The sequence below is a fragment of the Myotis daubentonii genome, chromosome 16, assembly GCF_963259705.1.
Source record: "Myotis daubentonii chromosome 16, mMyoDau2.1, whole genome shotgun sequence".
In the NCBI taxonomy this organism is placed as follows: domain Eukaryota; kingdom Metazoa; phylum Chordata; class Mammalia; order Chiroptera; family Vespertilionidae; genus Myotis; species Myotis daubentonii.
Genome location: NC_081855.1, coordinates 46,932,919 through 46,954,014, shown reverse-complemented (window position 1 = coordinate 46,954,014; position 21,096 = coordinate 46,932,919). Strand labels below are relative to the sequence as shown.

Here is a 21,096-nt window from a genome sequence, read left to right as displayed (position 1 = left end):
TGGGAATTACTTGTGAGTGGATAGGGATGTGCGTTGTTCTTGGAAGAGAATCCATTGTTTTCACTATATTCTCAGGGGTAATGACCAAAAAACAGTCACCTCTACATTAGGAGTTCGGCATGCTAGCAGAGTATGGACTTCGAAGTCAAAGGAGTGCGCCAATCCCAGCCCTGCCACTTCCTAACTGGGAAGTTAATTATCTTCCTTGAGCCTTGATTTCCTCATCTGTAAAATGGGAATGAGAACAGTTCATGGCGGTTGTGACAACTAAGTGAGATAATGCAGGTAAATATATGCAAATGATGCATGTACTATATATGTGTACGGTATTAATGAGATATATATCAAGATGTACTGAGATATGTAATGTGATAATATAATCTAAGTATTATTACAATTTTAAATTTAGCTATTACTCCTTATAGTCAGAAGTCTCAAAACACCCAGTCCAAGTTCTAATTTTTCCTTTTAGTACTGAATTTATGACCTGGATGGGAATTCTTCATCTTTCCCTGGCATCGAGCCCAGGACAAAAGGCTGGGCCCTGGAGGGGAAGGACTTCTCCAGAGAGCAGTGGGAGACAGAATTTTGGGGAAGAGGAGAAGAAGGATCTTAACAATGTATCTTTTTAGAGAGGGTTGAGACACGGCAGTGACCTGGACTAGAGGACTAGTGACCTGTCCTTGGGGAAGGACACTTGCCAAGTTGCCATGAGCAAGGCACTACCAACTTCGTTGCATAAAAAGCTCAATACAGCCCTAGCCTGTTTGGCTCAGTGGACAGAGCGTTGCCTGCGGACCAAAGGGTCCCACAATCGATTCTGGTCAAGGGCATGTACCTCCGTTGCAGGCTCCTCCCCAGTCCAGGCCCTGGTCGGAGCTCGTGAGGAGGCAACCAATCGATGTGTTTCTCTCACATCGATGTTTCTCTGTCTTTCCCTCTGTCTCCCACTCTCCCTAAGATTCAATGGAAAAATACCTTTGGGTGAGGATTAACAAAATAATTCTATAAAATAAAATAAATAAAAAGTTCAATGCAGAGCAGTCTACTCCTGGGGAAGGAAGCAAGAGGCTTGGATCCAAGTTACTGTAGGAAGACCACTGGGTTGTGTCATGCATCCCCAGAGGGCATGAGAGGGGCTCCAGAAGGCATATTCTTGCCCTCTGGCAAACCTGACAGTGAAAAGCAGTCAGGTGCTGCCTTGAAAAAAATCAGTGAGCACCGGATAAAGTAACCAATGCCAATTTAAAAAATTCTTTGAACCTCTCCCTGGTCCTTCCTCTTGCCCAGCTTAGAGGCTCCTGGAGCTCTCTTTAAGCAGCTGCCATCTCCTGCGGCCCTTAAGGCCTTGGTTTGCAGATTTTTTTGTGCCAAGCTCAGGTCATCCCTTTGGAAAGAAAATAAGAATATCTGAACAGGAAGAGGTGAAAACCTAAAGATCCATGGCCAGGGGAAGGGGAACGAACTACCATGCCCTCACTTCCCATCTGTTCACCATTTCTGCAGTCCTCACTGAATGTCCGGTCCTAGCCGTACAAGATCGGTGCTCCATGCATTGTGCCCTAAAGGACATCACCTGCAGCAGCTAGACAGATGAGTAACCAAACCACTAAAATAAAAAGCAGTATGTGCCATAAAAAAGGCATGAATTACTCCAGAGGATGGGGTAATTAAAAATGACTAATAATAATATGCCTGGAGGTGTTAGGCTTGGCCAAGAAAGTAATATTCCAGCCAGCTTTGAAGGTGAGTGCTGTAAAAGTAATGAGAGTTAATTATTGAACATTTACTCTGGCCAGGTATTGTACACATTCATTATCACATTATTACTTTTTTATAGCTACTATTATTTTCCCAATATTACTGATGAGGAAAAGAGGCTCGACAAGTTTAATAACTACAATTCCCCCTGGTAGAGGGAAAGGCTGTTCCAGGGAGAGACCGTAGGAGCAAAGGGGGAAAGCAGGCACATGGGCAGGAGAGGTGCCAGTTTCTGGACAGTGCTTGCCACTTGACAAAATATTTCTGGAAATGTCACAGTTAATCCTCAAACCCTGAGAGGTAGGAAATATCACCATTCTGTGGACGCAGAAATTGGCTCAAATTGGATATTGCCAAATGGTACCAATCAAAAGCTTGAACCTTCCTTCCAGATCTAAGGTAAGTGTTCTCTGTCCATTGCCTCATCGCTAACGGACCTTGTGCTTAAAAACAATGGTCCAGCAGTAAGGAGGGGACAGACGGAGGGATCCTCTCACCCCGGAGTCCATAGTTGGGTCTCTGCAGTGCGGAGCCATGAAGGAGTTCATGGAGTAGTGTTTTTCATTGTGTGAGGTTACCCAGTGAATTGACTTTTGGACCATCTTACTAAATCAGTACCCAAGCAAAATTCAGAAATCCATTAAAAATAAATAAAATACAGAGTTTGAATAGTCAATAGATGCACAGTATAACATTTAAAAGGTATAAAGGGATAGATAGGTATCTCCATTCCTTTGGCACACCTTGTCAGCAACAAAATTACCCAGAGGCAACCACTGTTGCGTGTTTTTTTTTAATATATTTTATTGATTTTTTTACAGAGAAGAAGGGAGAGGGATAGAGAGTTAGAAACATCGATGAGAGAGATCGATCAGCTGCCTCCTGCACGCCCCCCACTGGGGATGTGCCCGCAACCAGGGTACATGCCCTTGACCAGAATCGAACCTGAGACCCTTGAGTCCGCAGGCCGACGCTCTATCCACTGAGCCAAACCGGTTCGCCCACTGTTGCGTTTCTTGTGTACTCTTTCCGAGATATCCTAGCACCTTTATTATAGAATGGTAAAACACTATGTCAACGAGCCATGAAATTTGTATAAACTATTGTATTGATTCATTTTGCTTCATGTTAAGTACCTAAGCTGTGCCAGGGCCTGTGTTGGATTCACAAATGGTCTGGAGCCCCAAGAGTGTGGTGTGTGTATGTGTGTGCGTGTTGGGGGATAGGGAGTTGGGAGCAACAGTTACCAAAGGACAATTGGTATAAGGTAAAATGCAGTAAATAAAATGCAGGCAGAGTTCATAGCTGTGACAGTATGACATAGTGGTTAGAACTTTTTCTCTGGAGTCAGGCAGATTTGGCGTCCAGCCCTAATTCTGCAGCTTGCTTTCAGCGTGACCCCTGTAAGTGACTGAACCTTTGTAAGCCTGTTTTTCCATCTGTCAAAACAGACTATTAATAGTACTTACTTCATAGGATCTTTCAAAGGAATAAGACAAAGTATACAAGGAGCTTGGCACATATTAAGTCTCAATAAATATCAGCTAAAAAAAAAAAACCCACAAATTTTCAGCTGTCAATAAATGTTGGTCATTTTCATTCAGGATCACAGTTCCTTACTGGAAATCACAAAGCTGTAAAAACTGGGCTTTTTGTAATTTTTACCTATTGATTTGAGAGAGAGAGAATCATCCATTTGTTGTTCCATTTATGTATTCATTCACTGGTTGATTCTTTTTTAAAAATGTTCTTATTTTTTTTTTTTAGGGCGGGGAGGGAGAGAAACACCGATAGGCTGCCTCATGCACGCTGCCTTCAGGGGATGGAGCCCGCAACCCAGGCATGTGCCCTAACCAGGAATTAAACCAGCAACCAACTGAGCCACACCAGCTAGGGCCATTAGTTGATTCTTGTATGTGCCCTTATCAGGGATTGAACCCGCAACCTTGGAACATCCAAACGACATTCTAGCCAGATGAGCTACCCAGCAAGGACCAAAATTGCATTTTTAAAAACGAACAAATTTGGCCCTAGCCGTTTTGGCTCAGTGGATAGAGCGTTGGCCTGCGGACTAAATGATCCCCTGTTCAGTCCAGTCAAGGGTGGCGGTCTCCATCCCCAGTAGGGGGCGTGCAGGAGGCAGCTGAGGATCAATGATTCTCATCATTGATGTTTCTATCTCCCTTCCTCTCTGAAATGTATTTAAAATATATTTTAAAAATAAAAATTTGGAGGCAAAATATAATCCAAAGTGAGGCTATTCCGTGGTCTTAATTAAGTATGAATATGCATGAGGGCACCCAAATTAGTATGATTATTCATACACTTTACAGTAGAAGTATCAATGTTTGGTAACGGTACTGCCCAGGCCCTGCTGCTAAGTATTACTCTAAATTCCGAAACACATCTGGCCCCAAGGCTTTAGGGATAAGATTATGAGCTTGTATTCTTGCTAGGGAGAAAAGGGAAAGCTTTTTTTAGAAAGCAAGCTGTTTTTCTTAGTGCATAGTATTATTTTTCACCTTACATATCTCAGGAAAGTCCTGAGGAATCCTTCCAGGGTTTAAACTCACTGCCCCTTGCTTGATTCCTGTATATTCAAGGATTTGTGTGAAGAAAACACAGCGAGCTTGGAGTCAGGAGGCCTGCATTCCCCCTTCACCAAGCTTCTCTGGGTCTGTTTCACGATCCCTATGGCAACGCCTAGCAACAGTGCCTGGCCTTTCATAGTCTCTTCATAAACATATGTTGAATAAACACTAAAACGAGATCATTTTTTAATCGCAGGTTCTGATTTCTTCCTTCCTCTTGGTCCGGTTGCAGGCAGGGGCAATGGCAGCAGCGAGGGTGCAGAGAGGAGGGATAAGTCAGAGCCTCTCGGACAGCAAGGGACCTAAGCGAGTTGCCCCAGTCCATTCAGCGTCCCCCTGCAGGAGGCTGCACCCCCCGATCCTACCCCACGGGCCCGTCTGAGGGTCGCTCTCCTTAAGAGGGCTATGGCCCTGCCTCCCTCCCTCCCCTTCCAACATTTGAGAGAAGTGTTAGCACTGGGCTGTCAGCTGCACCCGGGCGCCCGGGGACACGCCTCGGAACCGCGGCGCCCACACCGCCCAGAAGCCCGGACCTCCCGCTAGCCCCGCCCCCCCGCCCTGGAGGACCGCGGTGGACGCTCTGGCCGGGCGCCTCTCGCTGGTAGAGGCGGGTGGGCGGAGCCAGCGCCGCGGGGCTGTGGCTGCCGAGGGTGGGGACACTCTGGCCCGGCTCTCGGTGGTGCGGGCGCGGGTGGGAGCAGCGGCCGCTCTGGTCGGCGGACGTGCTGCCGGGCAGTCCCGGAAGCGAAGCAGCGATGGCGGAGAGTCCGACTGAAGAGGCGGCGACGGCGACGGCGGGCGCCGGGGCGGCAGGCCCCGGGGCGAGCGGCGTCGCTGGTGTCGTCGGCGTTAGCGGCAGCGGCGGCGGGTTCGGGCCGCCTTTCCTGCCGGATGTGTGGGCGGCGGCGGCGGCGGCGGGCGGGGCCGGGGGACCGGGGAGCGGCCTGGCTCCGCTGCCCGGGCTCCCGCCCTCGGCCGCTGCCCACGGGGCCGCGCTGCTGAGCCACTGGGACCCCACGCTCAGCTCCGACTGGGACAGCGAGCGAACCGCGCCGCAGTGTCTCCTCCGGATCAAGCGGTGAGCCGGGGTCTTCCTCCCCCAGCCCCGAGCTCCAGGCTCGACCTTCCCTGCCCCCACCCTCCCGCCACAGCTCCCCGCCGCCGGCGCGCCTCCCTCGGCGGCCGGTCCGGGGCGCCGGGGCCGAGCCCCCTCTTCCCCGCCCCGCACGCACCAAGCCCCTCCTCGAGTGCCCAGGTCCGACCCCGCCCCTCGGCAGCCCCCGGCGAGCCCTCCGTCCCCCTGCCGGGCCCTCCCCCAGACCTCCTGCCCGAAACCCGACCCCTCCGCGCTCCAGTGCCACCCCCTCCCGCCCACCGCCCCGCCCCTCTCCCCCTTCCGCACCCCAGCCTTGCTAGGACTCCTTGGAGCTCCCACCCCTCGGGGTCCCTCGGTCGGCTCTTCCCGAGCCCCGTTTGTCACACACACACACACACACACACACACACACACACACACACACACACATATCGCTTGCTTTCTTGGCCTCAGACCGGAGACCAGCCTTTGTTTTTATTCCGCTTCCTCAAACCCCCTCTCTAGTGTCCCTTCCCAAGGCTAGATCGCTTCCCGCACATGCCCACAGCCTTCCCTGGACCCCTCCACTCTCACACCTGTTCCAGGAACTCGGGCTCTCCCCCCCCCCCCCCCCCCAGCTCACTCAGGCATGTAATATCCCGGTCAAGATATTTCTCCCCTGTAGTATTTTTTCCTGTGGATTATCTATGGATGATGATTGTGGATTTCCTATGGATTATGGTTTACTTTTCTGAAGTAGATGTACCCAATTCAAATACAGGAACAAGGCCCCAAGTCCCTTCTGTGCTTGCTTCTTGGGTGACTGATCTTGATCATATCATTTAGTTGGTAATATTTTGCAAACATGCTTAGCATAGTACCTATTGCCTAGGAGAAGGGCACTGCTTTTCAGCTGCTGTTAATCCTGAACCTTGGGTCCTGATGACCAGACTCTTTCTCTCCCCGTGCTCCCCTTACAGTCCATCAGGGTGTTCTCATCCCCCGCTTTCCAAGTCCCTTCACGTGTATCTCTACCTACCTTTCAAGATTTTAGTAGAAATTAAAGAGTACATTGTGTATAATAAAGTACCTGGCACAGTGTGTGACACAGGACACAGTTTTCCAATCCTGACTTACCTTGAATTCTGCCAATACTTATTTTTCTCTGCTCTACTTGCACTTTTTTATGTCCCTATGTCCCCTGGTAAGTCCCTAGCCCTTTTCCAGAATGTTCCCCATGAGACCCTTGCTTGCAACTGATGCATTCTAGTTTGTGAGATAGGACCTAGAAATCCTCTCAATTCTATAGTAGTCACTACTTGTCATCTTCCAGATGTGAGATTCTCAGCAGTTTCGGAGGGTCCCCTCCCCAGCCTGAAGCGATTTCAGCCCCATTAGTCTCCTGGGCAAGAAGATCATTGCTCCCGGCTAGTTCACTTGCCAACAAAGGTCCACAATGGTTTATGGAATTCATTTCTTAGTGGGGTTGATGGTGCCTTCCCAGTTAACTAAAAAAAGTTTTCATTTAGGATTCAGCTGTAGTACCTGAGAATCTCGGGGGTGGGAGTGAATGAACTGCCATGTGGGAGGAAGTGAGAGTGAATGGGATGTGGCTTTTCCAGGGTGACATCTGATGCCATGGGGATCTCTGATTTTTTTTCCCCTCTCCTTATCCTTCCCCTGAGGAAACAATGCCCCTTTGATAATAATTTGCTCTCTGTCTGCCTGACAAGTACTCAGCTGAGATTTCTCAGCCAACAAGACAGTGCAAACATTTGTGGTACCAAGCACCACTTTCTCGAACCCTGGCCTCATTGAGGTGATAACAGCTGTCCTGTTCAAGGGATTCCCCTTTTTTCTCCTCTCCCTCACTCCCTCCCCCACCTCCTCTTGGTGTTATACAGGGATATCATGTCCATTTATAAGGAGCCTCCTCCGGGAATGTTCGTTGTGCCTGATACTGTTGACATGACTAAGGTATGTAACTTGCTGGGAGTCGGGATATATTGGGAAATTGGGCCCATAAAGTTGGAAGAGTCTAAAAGGTTATCCAGCTCACATCTCTGATTGCATACAGAAGGAATCAAGCCCCCAAGAGAGTAAATGGCTTGCCCAAGATTACAGTGAGGTGGAACAAAGCCTGGAACAGGTATCTTATTAGGGTGCCAATAGGTCCTGCTTGGCTTGGAAAATCCCAGTTTACACCTATTGTTCCAGCGTAGCTATTAATAGGGCACTCTTTCATTCTCAGAAGTGCTTCAGTTTGGATAATAAATTATGTGGTCACCCTACCATTGTCCTACCCAACTCTTCTCCCATCCCACCACTCGTGACCTTGAAGTGTGCTGCTATAAATCAGGCGCAGGGAGGGTTGGGGATAGGGCAAGCTCAAGTGAACAGTGTTTGTAGTTAAAAGGCATTGTTTAGGCTCCTATCCCTACTGGTTGCTTTTGAGTATCCCTTCCACCCAAATACCTTTCTTCTCTTGTCCTTCACACACAAAACACAGAGAAAGCTTAGTATGTAATGTCAAATTTCTCTGGCATAGATACACAGGCTTCTCTGTCATCGAGTGTTCTACCCTCAGAAGTGAATTTGCACTTAAGCTGATGTTGGGAAGAAATCAGATTTCCTAAATCTTGTGTTTAATGAAAACTCATAGTTTCAAATTTCTTAACAGTAGATTCAGATTTTGTATTGTTGGTATCTGTTATGAATAGGTTTTTCTTTCAATCAAAAAATTTTTTTGTGGTTAGAAATGTTTTTCCTGGGACATCTTGTCCTCGGTCAAGTATCGGTATTAATATGCGAGTCCCTCGATTCCCAGAATCGATGCCACGTTGATGCCAGTTGAGCTTGCCATTCCAGTGACTGAGGCTGAAAGAAAACCTAGGGTGCCCCAGAGCAAGGCAGGGGCTACACACTGAAGCGTTGGATTGTAGGTCCTTCTTGCTGTTTGAATTCTGAGTAGACTTACATGCCTAGGAACCTTGTAGAAGAAGAAATATAACTGAGTTCAGATGAGGGAAATCTTGTTCAATCATCATGGCTGGAGGAAGAGAATTTAGTGTTCTGTTTTAAGTGCTACTGCATTTTTTCTTTTTTAATTTTTAAGAAAATTAAGCTACAGTGCTGGGGAAAGTTTTGAGGATGGTCTGATGGCTCTGAGTAGACCATGAAGTTTTCCCGATTTTTCTTAGTACCGTTGACACAGCTGGACGCTCCCTGAGACACATCCTCTACAGCAGGTTTGATCCTCTGTAGAGGAAGTAGACACCCTGGGCCTCCATCACAACCCCCAGCTCTGTACTGTTACTGGCACCGGTGCTGTGGCTTCCAATCCCTTTCCTCTTTTCCATTCATCTTACTTCCCCTTTGTGCCACATAAATGGAGGGTGGAGTTGCATCATACGCATGTTAAACTTGGACAAACCCAAACATACCTCTATTCAGGAAAAAATACATATTTCTTAAAATTAAACAGGTTAGGATAATACTTTACAGATGCATATTATATTTTGCACATTGGTGTTCTATCCACTTGCTATACATAACACTGGTCAGAGAAGTTCGAGCAAAAAAATAGGCTTTAAGGGAGTTTTAAGGATACTCAAGGATGATTTTGACAAGATTGACTTTTCACCTTAGGCTCTACCTTTAGAATGTAACCCCTGAGTAAGATGCCACTCCACTGGGCCAAACATGTTTATTAATATGAGTGCGTACAGGCTGTTCATTCTGCATGGAGAGGATATGGACTGTGGATACCAGATGAAGGTCCTGCTTCCAGCACGGGTAGCAAGTGGAAGCCAGGAGGGGTTGGGACGGGACATCACCTCACAATTTTGAGATGGGGTTTTATTTTGCAGATTCATGCATTGATCACAGGCCCATTTGACACTCCTTATGAAGGGGGTTTCTTCCTGTTCGTGTTTCGGTGTCCGCCCGACTATCCCATCCACCCTCCTCGGGTCAAACTGATGACAACGGGCAATAACACAGTGAGGTTTAACCCCAACTTCTACCGCAATGGGAAAGTCTGCTTGAGTATTCTAGGGTAAGAGGAGACTTCTAAGTGGCCAAGTTGGTTGTTAGCAAATAATTACTCTAGGCCAGCCTTTATCAACCGGAGTTTCTCGTCTGAACTACAGAACACAGAAAATAATTGGAGTGACTATTTCCTCGATTCTCCCCAGGATGGTCCATTACTAGTATCGTTCCAGATGCAAAAGAGAGAAGTTAATTCATTACATACAGTGGATGCCTTAGTGAAGTGGTTCTCCCTGAGCAGCACCAGCATCTGGGAACTTGTAGCCTTACAGATTCTGGGCCCCCCCTCCCCCCACCCCCCAGACTTACTATATCAGAAACTCTAGGACTGGGGCCCAACAGTCTGTGTCTTGTAAGTCCTCCAGGTGACTCTGGTGCACACTCCTGTTTGAGAACCACTCCCGTAGGGCATCAGGGCTTAATTCTCTCCCAAACAGGTTGAGAAAGGCTGCAGATCTGTGCCATTCAAAACTGTGGGTGTCTTATTTCTGAGTCTCATTGAGTGGCTTTGGAGGCGGTGATGATGGTGGTGATAATTATGATATTTTAACAACTGAATGAAAAATGCCTGAGGTTGGAAATCACATCACATACAAAACACAGAAGTTTTAAGTACATTTCATTTCTGGGTGCAACTGAGATTTTGCTTCATGTAGTTCTCATCCATTCCTTTTAATTGCGTTAAGGGGTTGAAAATTCAGAATGGAAATGTCTTCTGGTATATTCTGAATTTGGTCCTTTTAGTGTGGTCTGAATTTCCCTGGGGCAGAGAACAAGTGCAGGTTGCAGTTGAGAATGTTACCCGTGCTGGTGATACTGTTTTCTTTCTTCCTGCCCAATCATTCCCAGGGTTGTGTGTGGACAAGGTAGCTGACACAAACTGGAGACATGATATATATTTCCTAATCTCTCAGACCTAGGGCTATATTTTATAATTGTGACAGTAAGGAAGTCCTGTAAAGGAGGTTGTCCTTAAAGAAAGTCCTTCATCTCACTATGGTATATAATTGTCTGCAGGTGGGATAGTGGTCTGTGTAACTCACAGTGGTAAAGAAATTTAGTTATTGCCTCTGTATGAAGTTTGTTCATGAAAGTGTTTTGTATTAAATTCTCCTTCATTAGGCCAATATAAAACTATTTTGAGCAAACAGTGGCTCACAGTAGAAACAGGGGAAGCAAGATGGTGGTGGGTAAAAGTGGCAGAAGTATGTTGGGTGGAAAAGAAGAAGCTACCCTGAAATTGAATGTTTGCCACAAAGAATTAAAGTAGAAATTTCCCGTGAGTTCTTGGGTGATTATATTCACTTTTATTAGCCTCATTTCTTTCCTCCCTACCTAGAAAAAAATGCTGGGCTGACTTACTGACAAAGGAAATTTAATGAAAGTACCATGTTGACTTGAATCCCTGAATATGTGACACCTTAGCACAGAGTTTACAGTTTGGGGGCGGGGGCAAAGCTGAGAAGAACAGACTGAGAGGCACTGCAGAGCACGCTCTGATGCAGTTACTGTTTCGCATCGCTTGCTTGGGCTTTCCTCAAGTCCAAGGGGAAAGAGAATTGACCGGCTAACTTGAAGAAGCAGTTGTGGCTCAGGTGCCCTCTCATCAGTTACTAAAAATAAGTATTTTTTAATGTCCAGCCCACCCTCTTCCTCTGAATATTTGGTCAGATTTATGAAAGAGAGGAGTGGTTTTTCTCCTATTCAAGTTGTTTTTCATATATTTTCAGACCCTCCACAATTTGAAGTGCCCCTTATTCTATCTTCATGTCCTTTGGCAGAGTTCTGTAATCCTCCAAGAATTTGACACTCCTTGGGGGCTTGATAGAGAACTGGATCCCCATCATCAATCCCACCATGTGGCCTCTAACCAGATGGCTTTGTCCCCTCTGTCCCTCTGTGCTCAGCTTCTCTCTCCTGATCCATCACACCCATAAGTAAATAAGTGAGCTCTCTGAGAGCCACAGAAGTTAACATTTTGACTCCCTTTGGAGCTTTTTCTCACCTTATTTCTTTCATTCTGATTAACAGAACCTTCCCCAGCTACTGTTTCTTTCCTAACCCAAAGAAAATCCCTTCACAGTTATCTTGCTTGCTTTACCCTCTTTTCTTTTGTCCCACTTGATAAGAGGATTAGGCAGTTGACTGATTTCTTGTGAATGAGGGTGAGACAGAGGTTGGGAAATCCCAGAGTATTAATAGTGAAAGAGAAAGGTTTTGCTGCTAGGCCCCAGGGTACTTGTGTACTGGTCTTTCCCCCTCTCTCTGTGCCTCATCCCTCTTCCATTCCCTCTGATGTATTTTGCAGTACATGGACTGGCCCTGCCTGGAGCCCAGCCCAGAGCATCTCTTCTGTGCTTATCTCCATCCAATCCCTGATGACTGAGAACCCCTATCACAATGAGCCTGGCTTTGAGCAGGTAAGGCCAGGTGGGTCCAGCTCTGGGGTGTGGAATGTTGGGTTTAAAGAGATCTGAGAGGTCTATTTAAGGGTTTTGGGATTGTTGTTTTTAACCTGGCTTAGCCTATGTATTAAACTTGTCACTTTAGAAGGAAAAAAAAAAGCTGGAATGCGTGCTCCTCATTAGTGAATTTTTTCCCTTGTAAGTTACAATAACACTCAAGTTATTTCCATTTGACTTGGATTAGTCCACCATGTGGAGGTCAGTGGAATCATTTGGAAATTAATTCTGAGCCTGCTTTGGGGGCTGTGTTATCCAGTGTGTTCTTCTGCATGCCTCCATTCTCCAGTGTCCCCTTGAGGTGTTCTCTAATGACTGCTGCCAAGCCAGACATTCTTTGGGAGTTATGAAATGAGAGTTGACCCTTGAACAATCCACAGTTGAAAATTCATGTACAGCCCTAGCTGGTTTGGCTCAGTGGATAGCATGTTGGCCTGCAGACTGAAGGGTCCCGGGTTCGGTTCTGGTCAAGGGTTATGGGAGCATGCAGGAGGCAGCCGATTAATGATATTCTCTCATCATTGATGTTTCTATCGCTCCCTCTCCCTTCCTCTCTGAAATCAATAAAAATATTTTTTTTTAAAAAAAGGAAGAAAATTCGCATATAACTTTGACTATGATGGGCCCTTTGCATCCATCTATTCAACCGACTGTGGATTGAACACGGTATTTTTGATTCGTGGTTGGGGATGTGAAGATACTGTTTTTGATCAGCTGTTGGTTGAATGCATGGATGTGAAGCCTGCAGATGAGAAGGGCTATGTTTACTGGGGGGAAAATTCACATATAATCAATAATGGTAGAAGCATACAGATGTGTAAAGGAGTTGACCAGGAAGCATCCTAATATCTTACAGACTTTCTAGGCTGAGACTCCTAACGTCATTTATGAATAACTAGGGGCCCGGTGCACGAAATTCGTGCACTGGGTGTGTGTGGGGAGGGGAGTGTCCCTCAGCCCAGCCTGCCCCCTCTCACATACTGGGAGCCCTCAGGCGTTGACCCCCATCACCCTCCAATCGCAGGATCGGCCCCTTGCCCAGGCCTGACGCCTCTGGCCTAGGCGTCCGGCCCGGGCAGCGGGGACCCGCAGCTGCAGCGGCCCCGCGATCGTGGGCTCCGCTTTAGGCCCAGGCAAGGACCCCTAGCTCCCTGGACTGCCAGCTTCGACCGTGCCCAGCTCCCATCGCTGGCTCCACCCCTACTTCCTGCTATCACTGGCCAGGGTGGCAAAGGCGCCTGATTCTCCGACCATGGCTGGGGGGCAGGGCAAAGGCGGCCTGGGTTTCCGATCACTGTCAGTGGCAGGGGGCTTCTTCCTGCTTTCCCTTTCGCCTCCCTGCATTGTGCCTACATATGCAAATTAACCGCCATCTTGTTGGCAGTTAACTGTCAATCTTAGTTGTCAGTTAATTTGCATATAGCCCTGATTAGCCAATGAAAAGGGTATCGTCGTACGCCAATTACCATTTTTCTCTTTTATTAGATAGGATTGGTTCTTTCTCACCAATCCTTCCCTAAGAGGCCTTTCATTTCAGGCTTTGGGAAATTTGATGGATCTAGTTTGGTGCTTATAAATCAAATGACTCGTAACAGAGGATGGGTATTAGTATGCATTGGGAGGAGGTAAACAGTCTCAAAAAGGAAGGCCTAGTTGCTCTTTAATGGGTTTGCCATACAGTGAAAAGATATTCCCTTGTTCAACTGCTTGGGTCACATGCTCCATACTAATTCTGAAGTCTTCCCATTGGCTTTTCTCTGTGTACTTGGATTCTATGGTGTCTGTCACGTTATAGGAGAGACATCCAGGAGACAGCAAAAATTATAATGAGTGTATTCGGCATGAGACCATCAGAGTGGCGGTCTGTGACATGATGGAAGGAAAGTGTCCCTGCCCTGAACCCTTACGGTATGTGCCTCGAGATCCCACGTGGAACTTGTATTCCTTTTGGAGATTTAGCTGGTTCATACCTTTGAGAACTTTTGAGGCAAAATCCAGTGTTGGGCACCAGAGGGAGACAGAGAAGAAGCAAGTGGTTTAAAAACGTGGTTCATGAGGGTTCCCCAAGGGGAAGTTTAGAGAGAGAGGTTGTCTGTTCTTGGAGAATATCAGGCCTGATAGGAAAGATACAGTCCATATCCTCAGGGAGCCCCCAGTTTCAAGAATCTGGACATATTAAAGACGTAACTGTTCTACAGCCAAATGAGGTGTAGAGCACTTCATAATAAACGTATTTCTTAATGCCCAACTTTATTTCTAAGTGTTAAAACAAGAAGAATAAAGTCAAGAGTAATGAAACAAACTTCCTTGGAGAATGTTAAGTAAGGATTGGAATTAAGGATGGCCTATGGAAAACAAATGAGATTGAGCAAGACAGGAGTTGAAGTTGGGATTCCAATGATTGGTATTAACAATTACTCATTTTGTAATCCTTACGATTTAGAGAAATCAACCATGGGCTTAGGAACTCTAGCTGTTTAATTTGGCCTTAAGCTTCGATAGTGAAGGGGTGACCCTTTGCCCCCTTGTTCCTAACTTAAATTTCTCTGCTTGTTTTCCAGAGGAGTGATGGAGAAGTCCTTCCTGGAGTATTATGACTTCTATGAGGTGGCCTGCAAAGATCGCCTGCACCTTCAAGGCCAGACTATGCAGGTAATGCAGCCCCTGCTGTTGACTCCAAAGGCTTTCCATCAGACTATGTAAAATACCCCTTCTAGAGTGACATCCACACCTGTCATAAAACTCAGAGCCAAAAGGAACCTAGTTTAGTTGAGTAGCTGAGGCTCAGAGGGAGCCTGACTTGCCTACAGCCATATGGAGTTGGTTCTAAGCTCCTGGCATAAACTAGGTACTCATGAGCAGAATCTGAATCATCCTACCTAGAACTCCTCTTCTTGGTCAGTAGTCTTTTCAAATCAAGAACATTCAGCTCTCTCAGAATCCTAAGGATTGTAAGGGTAGAGTCATCTATTGGAATTCTGTCCCTAGCCCAGAGGGGTGCTAAGAGAAAGAAGGCTTAGAGAAGCATCCTATATAATAAAGAGGTAGTATGCAAATTAACCCTCACGCCCTCACAAGATGGCTGCCTACAACCAGGCCGGCACAGGGGGTTAGTGAGGGACGACCAAACGACTGAACAAGCAGGCTTCATGGGGCGACCAGGCCGGCAGAGGGGGCAGTAAGAAGTGACCAGGCCGGTGGGGAGGGCAGTTAGGGGCGATCAGGCAGACAGGGAGAGGGCAGTTGGGGGCAACCTGGCCAGCAGCAGAGGGCAATAGGGGTGATCAGGCCAGGAACGGGGGCCAGTTAGGGGCGACCAGTCAGGCAAGCAGGTGAACTATTAGGAACCAGCGGTCCAGGATTGTGAGAGGGATGTCCAACTGCCAAGGATCGGGCCTAAACCGGCAGTTGGACATCCCCTAAGGGGTCCCAGATTGGAGAGGGTGCAGGCTGGGCTGAGGGGACACCCCCCCCCCCCCCCGCATGAATTTCATGCACTGGGCCTCTAGTTATGTATATAGTGTTATATGTTGAGATTCCTATTACAAGATGGTAACCAATTATTCATTCTGTGCATATACTGGGGAAATGTGCTTCAGCTTCCAATAAGAGTATAGAACTTGTCCTAGCTGGTTTGGCTCAGTGGATAGAGCATCGGCCTGCGGACTGAAGGGTCCTAGGTTTGATTCTGGTCAAGGGCATATGCTTGGGTTTCAGGCTCGACCCCCAGTAGGGGGCGTGCAGGAGGCAGCCAATTAATGATTCTCTCTCATCGTTGATGTTTCTCTCTTCCTGCCTTTCTAAAATCAATAAAAATACATATTTTTTTAAAAAGAGTACAGAACTTAAGGCTTCTTTAAAGAAGAGATTCTTAGTCTGGCCGGTGTGGCTCATGGTTGAGGTTCATCCTATGAACCAGAGGTTACGGTTCGATCCTGGTCAGGGCACATGCCCTAGTTGCAGGTTCTATCCCAATGTGGGCTATGCAGGAGGCAGTCGATCAATGATTCTCCTCATCATTGATGTTTCTCTCTCTCTCTCTTCCTCTCCCTTACTCTCCGAAATCAATAATAATTTTAAAAAAGAAAGAAAGAAAAAGAGGTTCTTATGAAATCAAATTGTAAATAGGCTTTAAAATAAACAGCCTGGTTGGTAGAGTGTGAGAACCCTTAGTCTTGAAGGACTAGTTCTTGAGTCTTTTGGATCACTTACTGGTGATGTTACTTAGAAATATGGCGAGTTGGGTAAATGACTAAGACCTCTTAAGGTTCTCTCCAGCTCTTCTTGGGTTCTCCTCCCCCAGTCCCTCCCACTTCCCACCCAGCACCAGCAGCAGTAGAAGTAAATGTCTTGTTCCCTCAGGTGCTGCTTAGAAATGTTAGTTTCCCTATCCTTCCTTCAAGGACTTAACACCCACCTGACACATTTAAACTCAAAGGGTAAGGCCAGCTCAAGAGTATATCAAGCCCTGATTCCTGGTCAGAGCACATGCCCAGGTTTCCAGGTTGATCCCCAATAGGGGCGTTCAGGAGGCAGCCGATCAATGTTTCTTTCTCATGGATGTTTTTTCTCTCTCTCTCTCCCTCTCCCTTCCTGTCTCTCTAAAATCAATAAAAAAATACTTATTTTAAAAAGTATATTGAAGATGGTGGATGCTGTGGTTCGTTCCCCATCAGGAATAGCAGCATTTCCAATATTCCGTCTATTAAAGAAAAATAACTCATGATGAGGGAAGGAAAGGGAGCGCAACATCTGGGGAGGACAGTGGGTAGAAGTGGAGCCAGTGACGAAAAGGGGAAGATTTGGCCTCGCTGGTGTGGCTTAGTGGATAGAGCGTTAGCCTGGGGACTGAAGGGTTCTGGGTTCCATTCCAGCCAAGGGCACATGCCCGGGTTGCGGGCTTGATCCCCCAGTAGGGGACATGTAGGAGGCAGCAGATCAATGATTCTCTCTCATCATTGATGTTTCTCTCTCTCTTCCCCTCTGAAATCAATAAAAATATATTCTTTTAAAAAAAAGAAGGTTTGGAAAATTGATAGCTCCAGAGTAAGTGTGGATTTCAGCCTTTGGGGGGAATGTAGCCTTCATAAGTGTAAAATGTGCGCTGTAGTCACAGTGACTGTGATTTGTGTCACCTTGTCCCTGATCATGAGGGTAATATATGGGAAGAATAAGTGTGGAAGGAGTTTATGTGGGTGAAGCAGACAGATTGTGAGAAGTAAAAATCATATGCCTTTTTGTGACCACCAAGGAAAGTAGTCTCCATTTATTTGAGCCTTGGCCTCACTACTTGGCTGCCATTTCCTTATGTAGCATTTTTAATTCTTCGTTTTGTTTTGTTTGTTTTGTTTTAATTCATTTTTTTTTAAATATATTTTTATTGATTTCAGAGAGGAAGGGAGAGAGAAACATCCATGATGAGAAAGAATCATGGATCGGCTGCCTCCTGCACGCCCCCTACTGGGGATCGAGCCCACAACCCAGGCATGTGCCCTTGACTGGAATCGAACCTGGGATCCTTCAGTCCGCAGGCCAACACTCTATCCACTGAGCTAAACCGGCCAGGGCTTAATCCCTTTTTTTAATATCCTTCATCCCAACTGTATTTATTTTTGGACTTAAGGACATTAAGCCCTTTCTGTGTAATGTTTGGAGATCTTTGATCTAGAATGACAAGGACTAGGATCAAGGCTAGTTGGCCCTGGCATGATGCCCAGAAACCTGAACAGGAATATGGTGATTGGTCCCTGGGAAAGAGTACAGGTGCTTATTTAGAAGTCAGAACTCCTAAGTTCTAGACCTCTCTGTGACCTTAGAAAACAAATTACCCTTTTTGAGTACAGTAAGTCCTCACTTAATGTTGTTAAGTTCTTGGAGTGGCATCAAAACAACATATAACAAAACCAAGTTTACCATAATTGATATAAAGAAGAATTGAGTTCCTAGGCATCAGTGTTGAACCAGAGTGATTCGAGGACCTATTCAGTAGGCAATGAAGGATAATTTCCCCCTTGTATTTCTCTTCCCCATTTATCTTGCCTTTAGTGTCCCCCTCTGTATATTGGCTTCTGAGGAATGCAAACACACTTGAATGTTGGCCAAAGCCAGACCTGTCTGGGGCAGTACATGTGCCATAATATTCCTGAACAAAGATTATGTTGTCTGCTGTTCAGAACTGTCTGTGCTATGCCTTCCTCTCTTCCTATGATTCAGAAGTTGAGCATGCGTTTCACATGGGCCCAAAGCTGCTCTCGCTAGGGTGAGCCACCCAGACTTGCACCTTCCATCCCCCTTGTCTCCTTTCCCCTACAGGACCCTTTTGGAGAGAAGCGGGGCCACTTTGACTACCAGTCCCTCTTGATGCGCCTGGGACTGATTCGTCAGAAAGTGCTGGAGAGGCTCCATAATGAGAACGCCGAAATGGACTCTGACAGCAGCTCGTCTGGGACAGAGACAGACCTGCATGGGAGCTTGAGGGTTTAGATCCTGCTCCCTTCTCCCTCCCCCCCACTTGAGAGTCCCAGCAAGTTCCTTCCCCCACCCCAGGGATGGAGAGGCACTGTGTATCTCCCTCCAGCGTGACGTCATCCTGCAAGATGGCAAGAACCAAGCAAGCTTGGATCGCCCAGGGTGTGGGAGTGGGGAGGCTGTTCCTGATCTGACTTCCCTGGCTCTCAAGCATCTGGGGCTGTGTTCATCCCGTATCAGGGGCCAAGGGACCTATGCAGGAGCACCTAGGGCGAGGGCCTCTGGCAAAAACGAAACAACCGACACACCTCTCCAAAGGGCCAGCCAGCTCCTTAGGGATAGTTGGGAGACAGAAATTGCAATTCCAAGAGGGAGTGTGCCCAAATGATTGATGGGGTATCTGGAAGGGAGCTTGGGGTGGGGGGCTGTCTGTGACACTTAAGCCGTCTGGGTGGTTGGTTGTCTGTCTGTCTTCAGTCTTGAAGCAGGGCTTCCCAATGCCCTTTTTCTCCTTGCCTCTTTTCCCCCATATTTCCCATGGGCCAGCATAATTTTGTTTTTCCTAATTTATAGTCACTGTTCTAGACAGACCAAAGAGAAGGAACAGTGGTGGAATCTAGGCTGCTGATCAGTGAGTTTTACTTAGCACCTGAGCACCTTTCTCTCCTCCCATCCCCTCGCCCATTTCTAGATTTAAGACAGAAGGTAAATGTGATGGGACTAAACCAAAGTCTTGGTAAAGCCTGCACAGGTACCATAGGAAGCCGAAAGTACTATTTATTCCCAAAATCATTGATTTGAAAAGTTCCCACTTCAGGCAGCTGCTGGATGTATGATAGAGCCACTATATAGAATAGTATCTTACAGATTTTCATCAATACTAGTCACAGTGAGGGTATTTCTCCTGGGTGGGGCAAGGGGGGAGGCTGATGCTAATCCTGTTGTATTTTGTTGGGCTGTCCTTGTGTGCTCCCCCCATCCCCAGCCTATAGTCCCCCTTCCTCACAGCAAGGCCCAGGGACTAATGGGGAGCAAGGGTAGCCAATGGCAGAGATTGGGGGTGGAACTCTGGAGACTCCTACCCTTCTCTCCCTGTCCCTCCCTCCCAGCTGCTGTTTGTCACTGGCTCTGATGGGTGTTTGCCTGGCTGTGTTGCTTATCTGTATTTAGCTGCAGTGATCCTTTAGCTGGTTGGCTCAGAAAAATGTGCTTTAGGTGCCCTGATACTGGGCATCGAGGGAGTCCGTATTTCCCATTTTGGAGGGGTTGTCCCGTGCTTTCCAGATTCTTGTTACGGCTCCCAGTGGGTTATTGGTGACCCGCCTGACACAGGGTCCAGCCACATGTCGGAGAGAGGATAACTTGTATTTGCTCTTCCAGCTGCTATGGAGGCCTCTGCCTTGTGAATCATGGGACTTCCCTGGGGGAGTTGGGAAGGGGGTTGGGCACAAAGGAGAATGTCCTACTTGGGGGGGGTGGGCAGGAAGCAAAGAAACTGGACAGGAAGTGGGTCTGGAGAGCGGAAGTTTATCTTGGATATCTAAAGGGTGGTCTTTCCACAAGGAGACTCAAAAAGGCACCCTGCTTCCAATTTCCCTCTCCCATTCCCAGAGCTAGTACAGGGCTTAGAAGAATGCCCTTGGTCTGTCGGTCCAGTGTTGTCTGTCATCCATTTAAGTGTTCCCGCTTTCAAGTGACAATCTTCTCCTTGGCCCTGCCATGGGCAGAGCATGTCTGGCATATTGGCCTGACTTTTACTCCCTAACCTTGAGGAAATATATGCACAGGAGTCAAAGAGATGTCTTTATATCTGACTGTACATAAATGAAGTTTTTTTTTTTCTTTTTGGTGCAATAAAGTTTGTTTGGCAGAAGGAGGAAGCGCCTGTGGGTGCGGGAGGGCTTGTGTAAAGGAAGAATGGGATGTTAACGACCACACATCTCTCCTAGGCCAGAAAGTAAGTGCTCAGTGAATTGTCTGGAAGCTAAAAATGAGTTGCATGATGTGGATGGGAGCAGGACTACTGGTAAAACTTCCATCAACCAGAAATAGGGTCTTTTTTCGAGGCTGTAGCTCTGGCAATGAAGGGGAGCAATGCCATTGGAGTCTCAGTTGCTCCCAAAGATAGACCTGTTCAGAAACTGGACAGTGAGTGTGTCCTGCAGGCACAGAGAGAGGTAAAGATGGACAGGCTATGTCCCCTACTAAGGGAAGGGTGTCTTAGTATGGATAATCCATTGGGTTTTGTTTTCTGTACTAAGTCAGCCCCTAGGAGTTAGCATTCAGACTGAAAACAGAACTGAACTAGCCTTCCTGCTCATCGCCACCCCTGCTTTTCTGGTGCCGAGGCTTTTCCTGTTCACTGACCATTCATGGAGGATGTCCTGCCAGCCTGTGTCCTGCAGGGTGGGCTCAGGTTAGTGGGCCTGGGCTCTAGTTTTGGCTTTGCTTCTTAAGTTGGTGGTCCCTGGCAAATTAGATTTCTTACCTGCAAAGTTAAGGATACCTATTTCTTTTGTAAGGTGGTAGTGAGGATTAAGAGGTGTATATAGAAATGGTCACAGGGTAGGGATTCAGTAAATTACTTCCTTTCCCACAACTAAGGCTACAAGGACCTAGTGATCAGTCCAGGAGGAAAAGCTAGTAGGGAATTTGAGAAACAATATTACATTCACTATTAGTCAGTTCC

General features: G+C 47.1%; 1 protein-coding gene across 1 annotated transcript; it reads left to right on the top strand.

Moving 5' to 3' along the window:
* The first annotated feature begins 4,988 nt into the window (after positions 1-4,988).
* UBE2Z (ubiquitin conjugating enzyme E2 Z) lies at positions 4,989-20,283 on the top strand. The gene is made up of 7 exons (XM_059670697.1): positions 4,989-5,430; positions 7,332-7,404; positions 9,297-9,484; positions 11,786-11,897; positions 13,735-13,847; positions 14,501-14,591; positions 18,252-20,283. Exons 1-7 carry the CDS (start codon positions 5,108-5,110, stop codon positions 18,420-18,422), a joined length of 1,071 nt encoding a protein of 356 aa, XP_059526680.1. The 5' UTR covers positions 4,989-5,107; the 3' UTR covers positions 18,423-20,283.
* Positions 20,284-21,096: the final 813 nt, after the last annotated feature.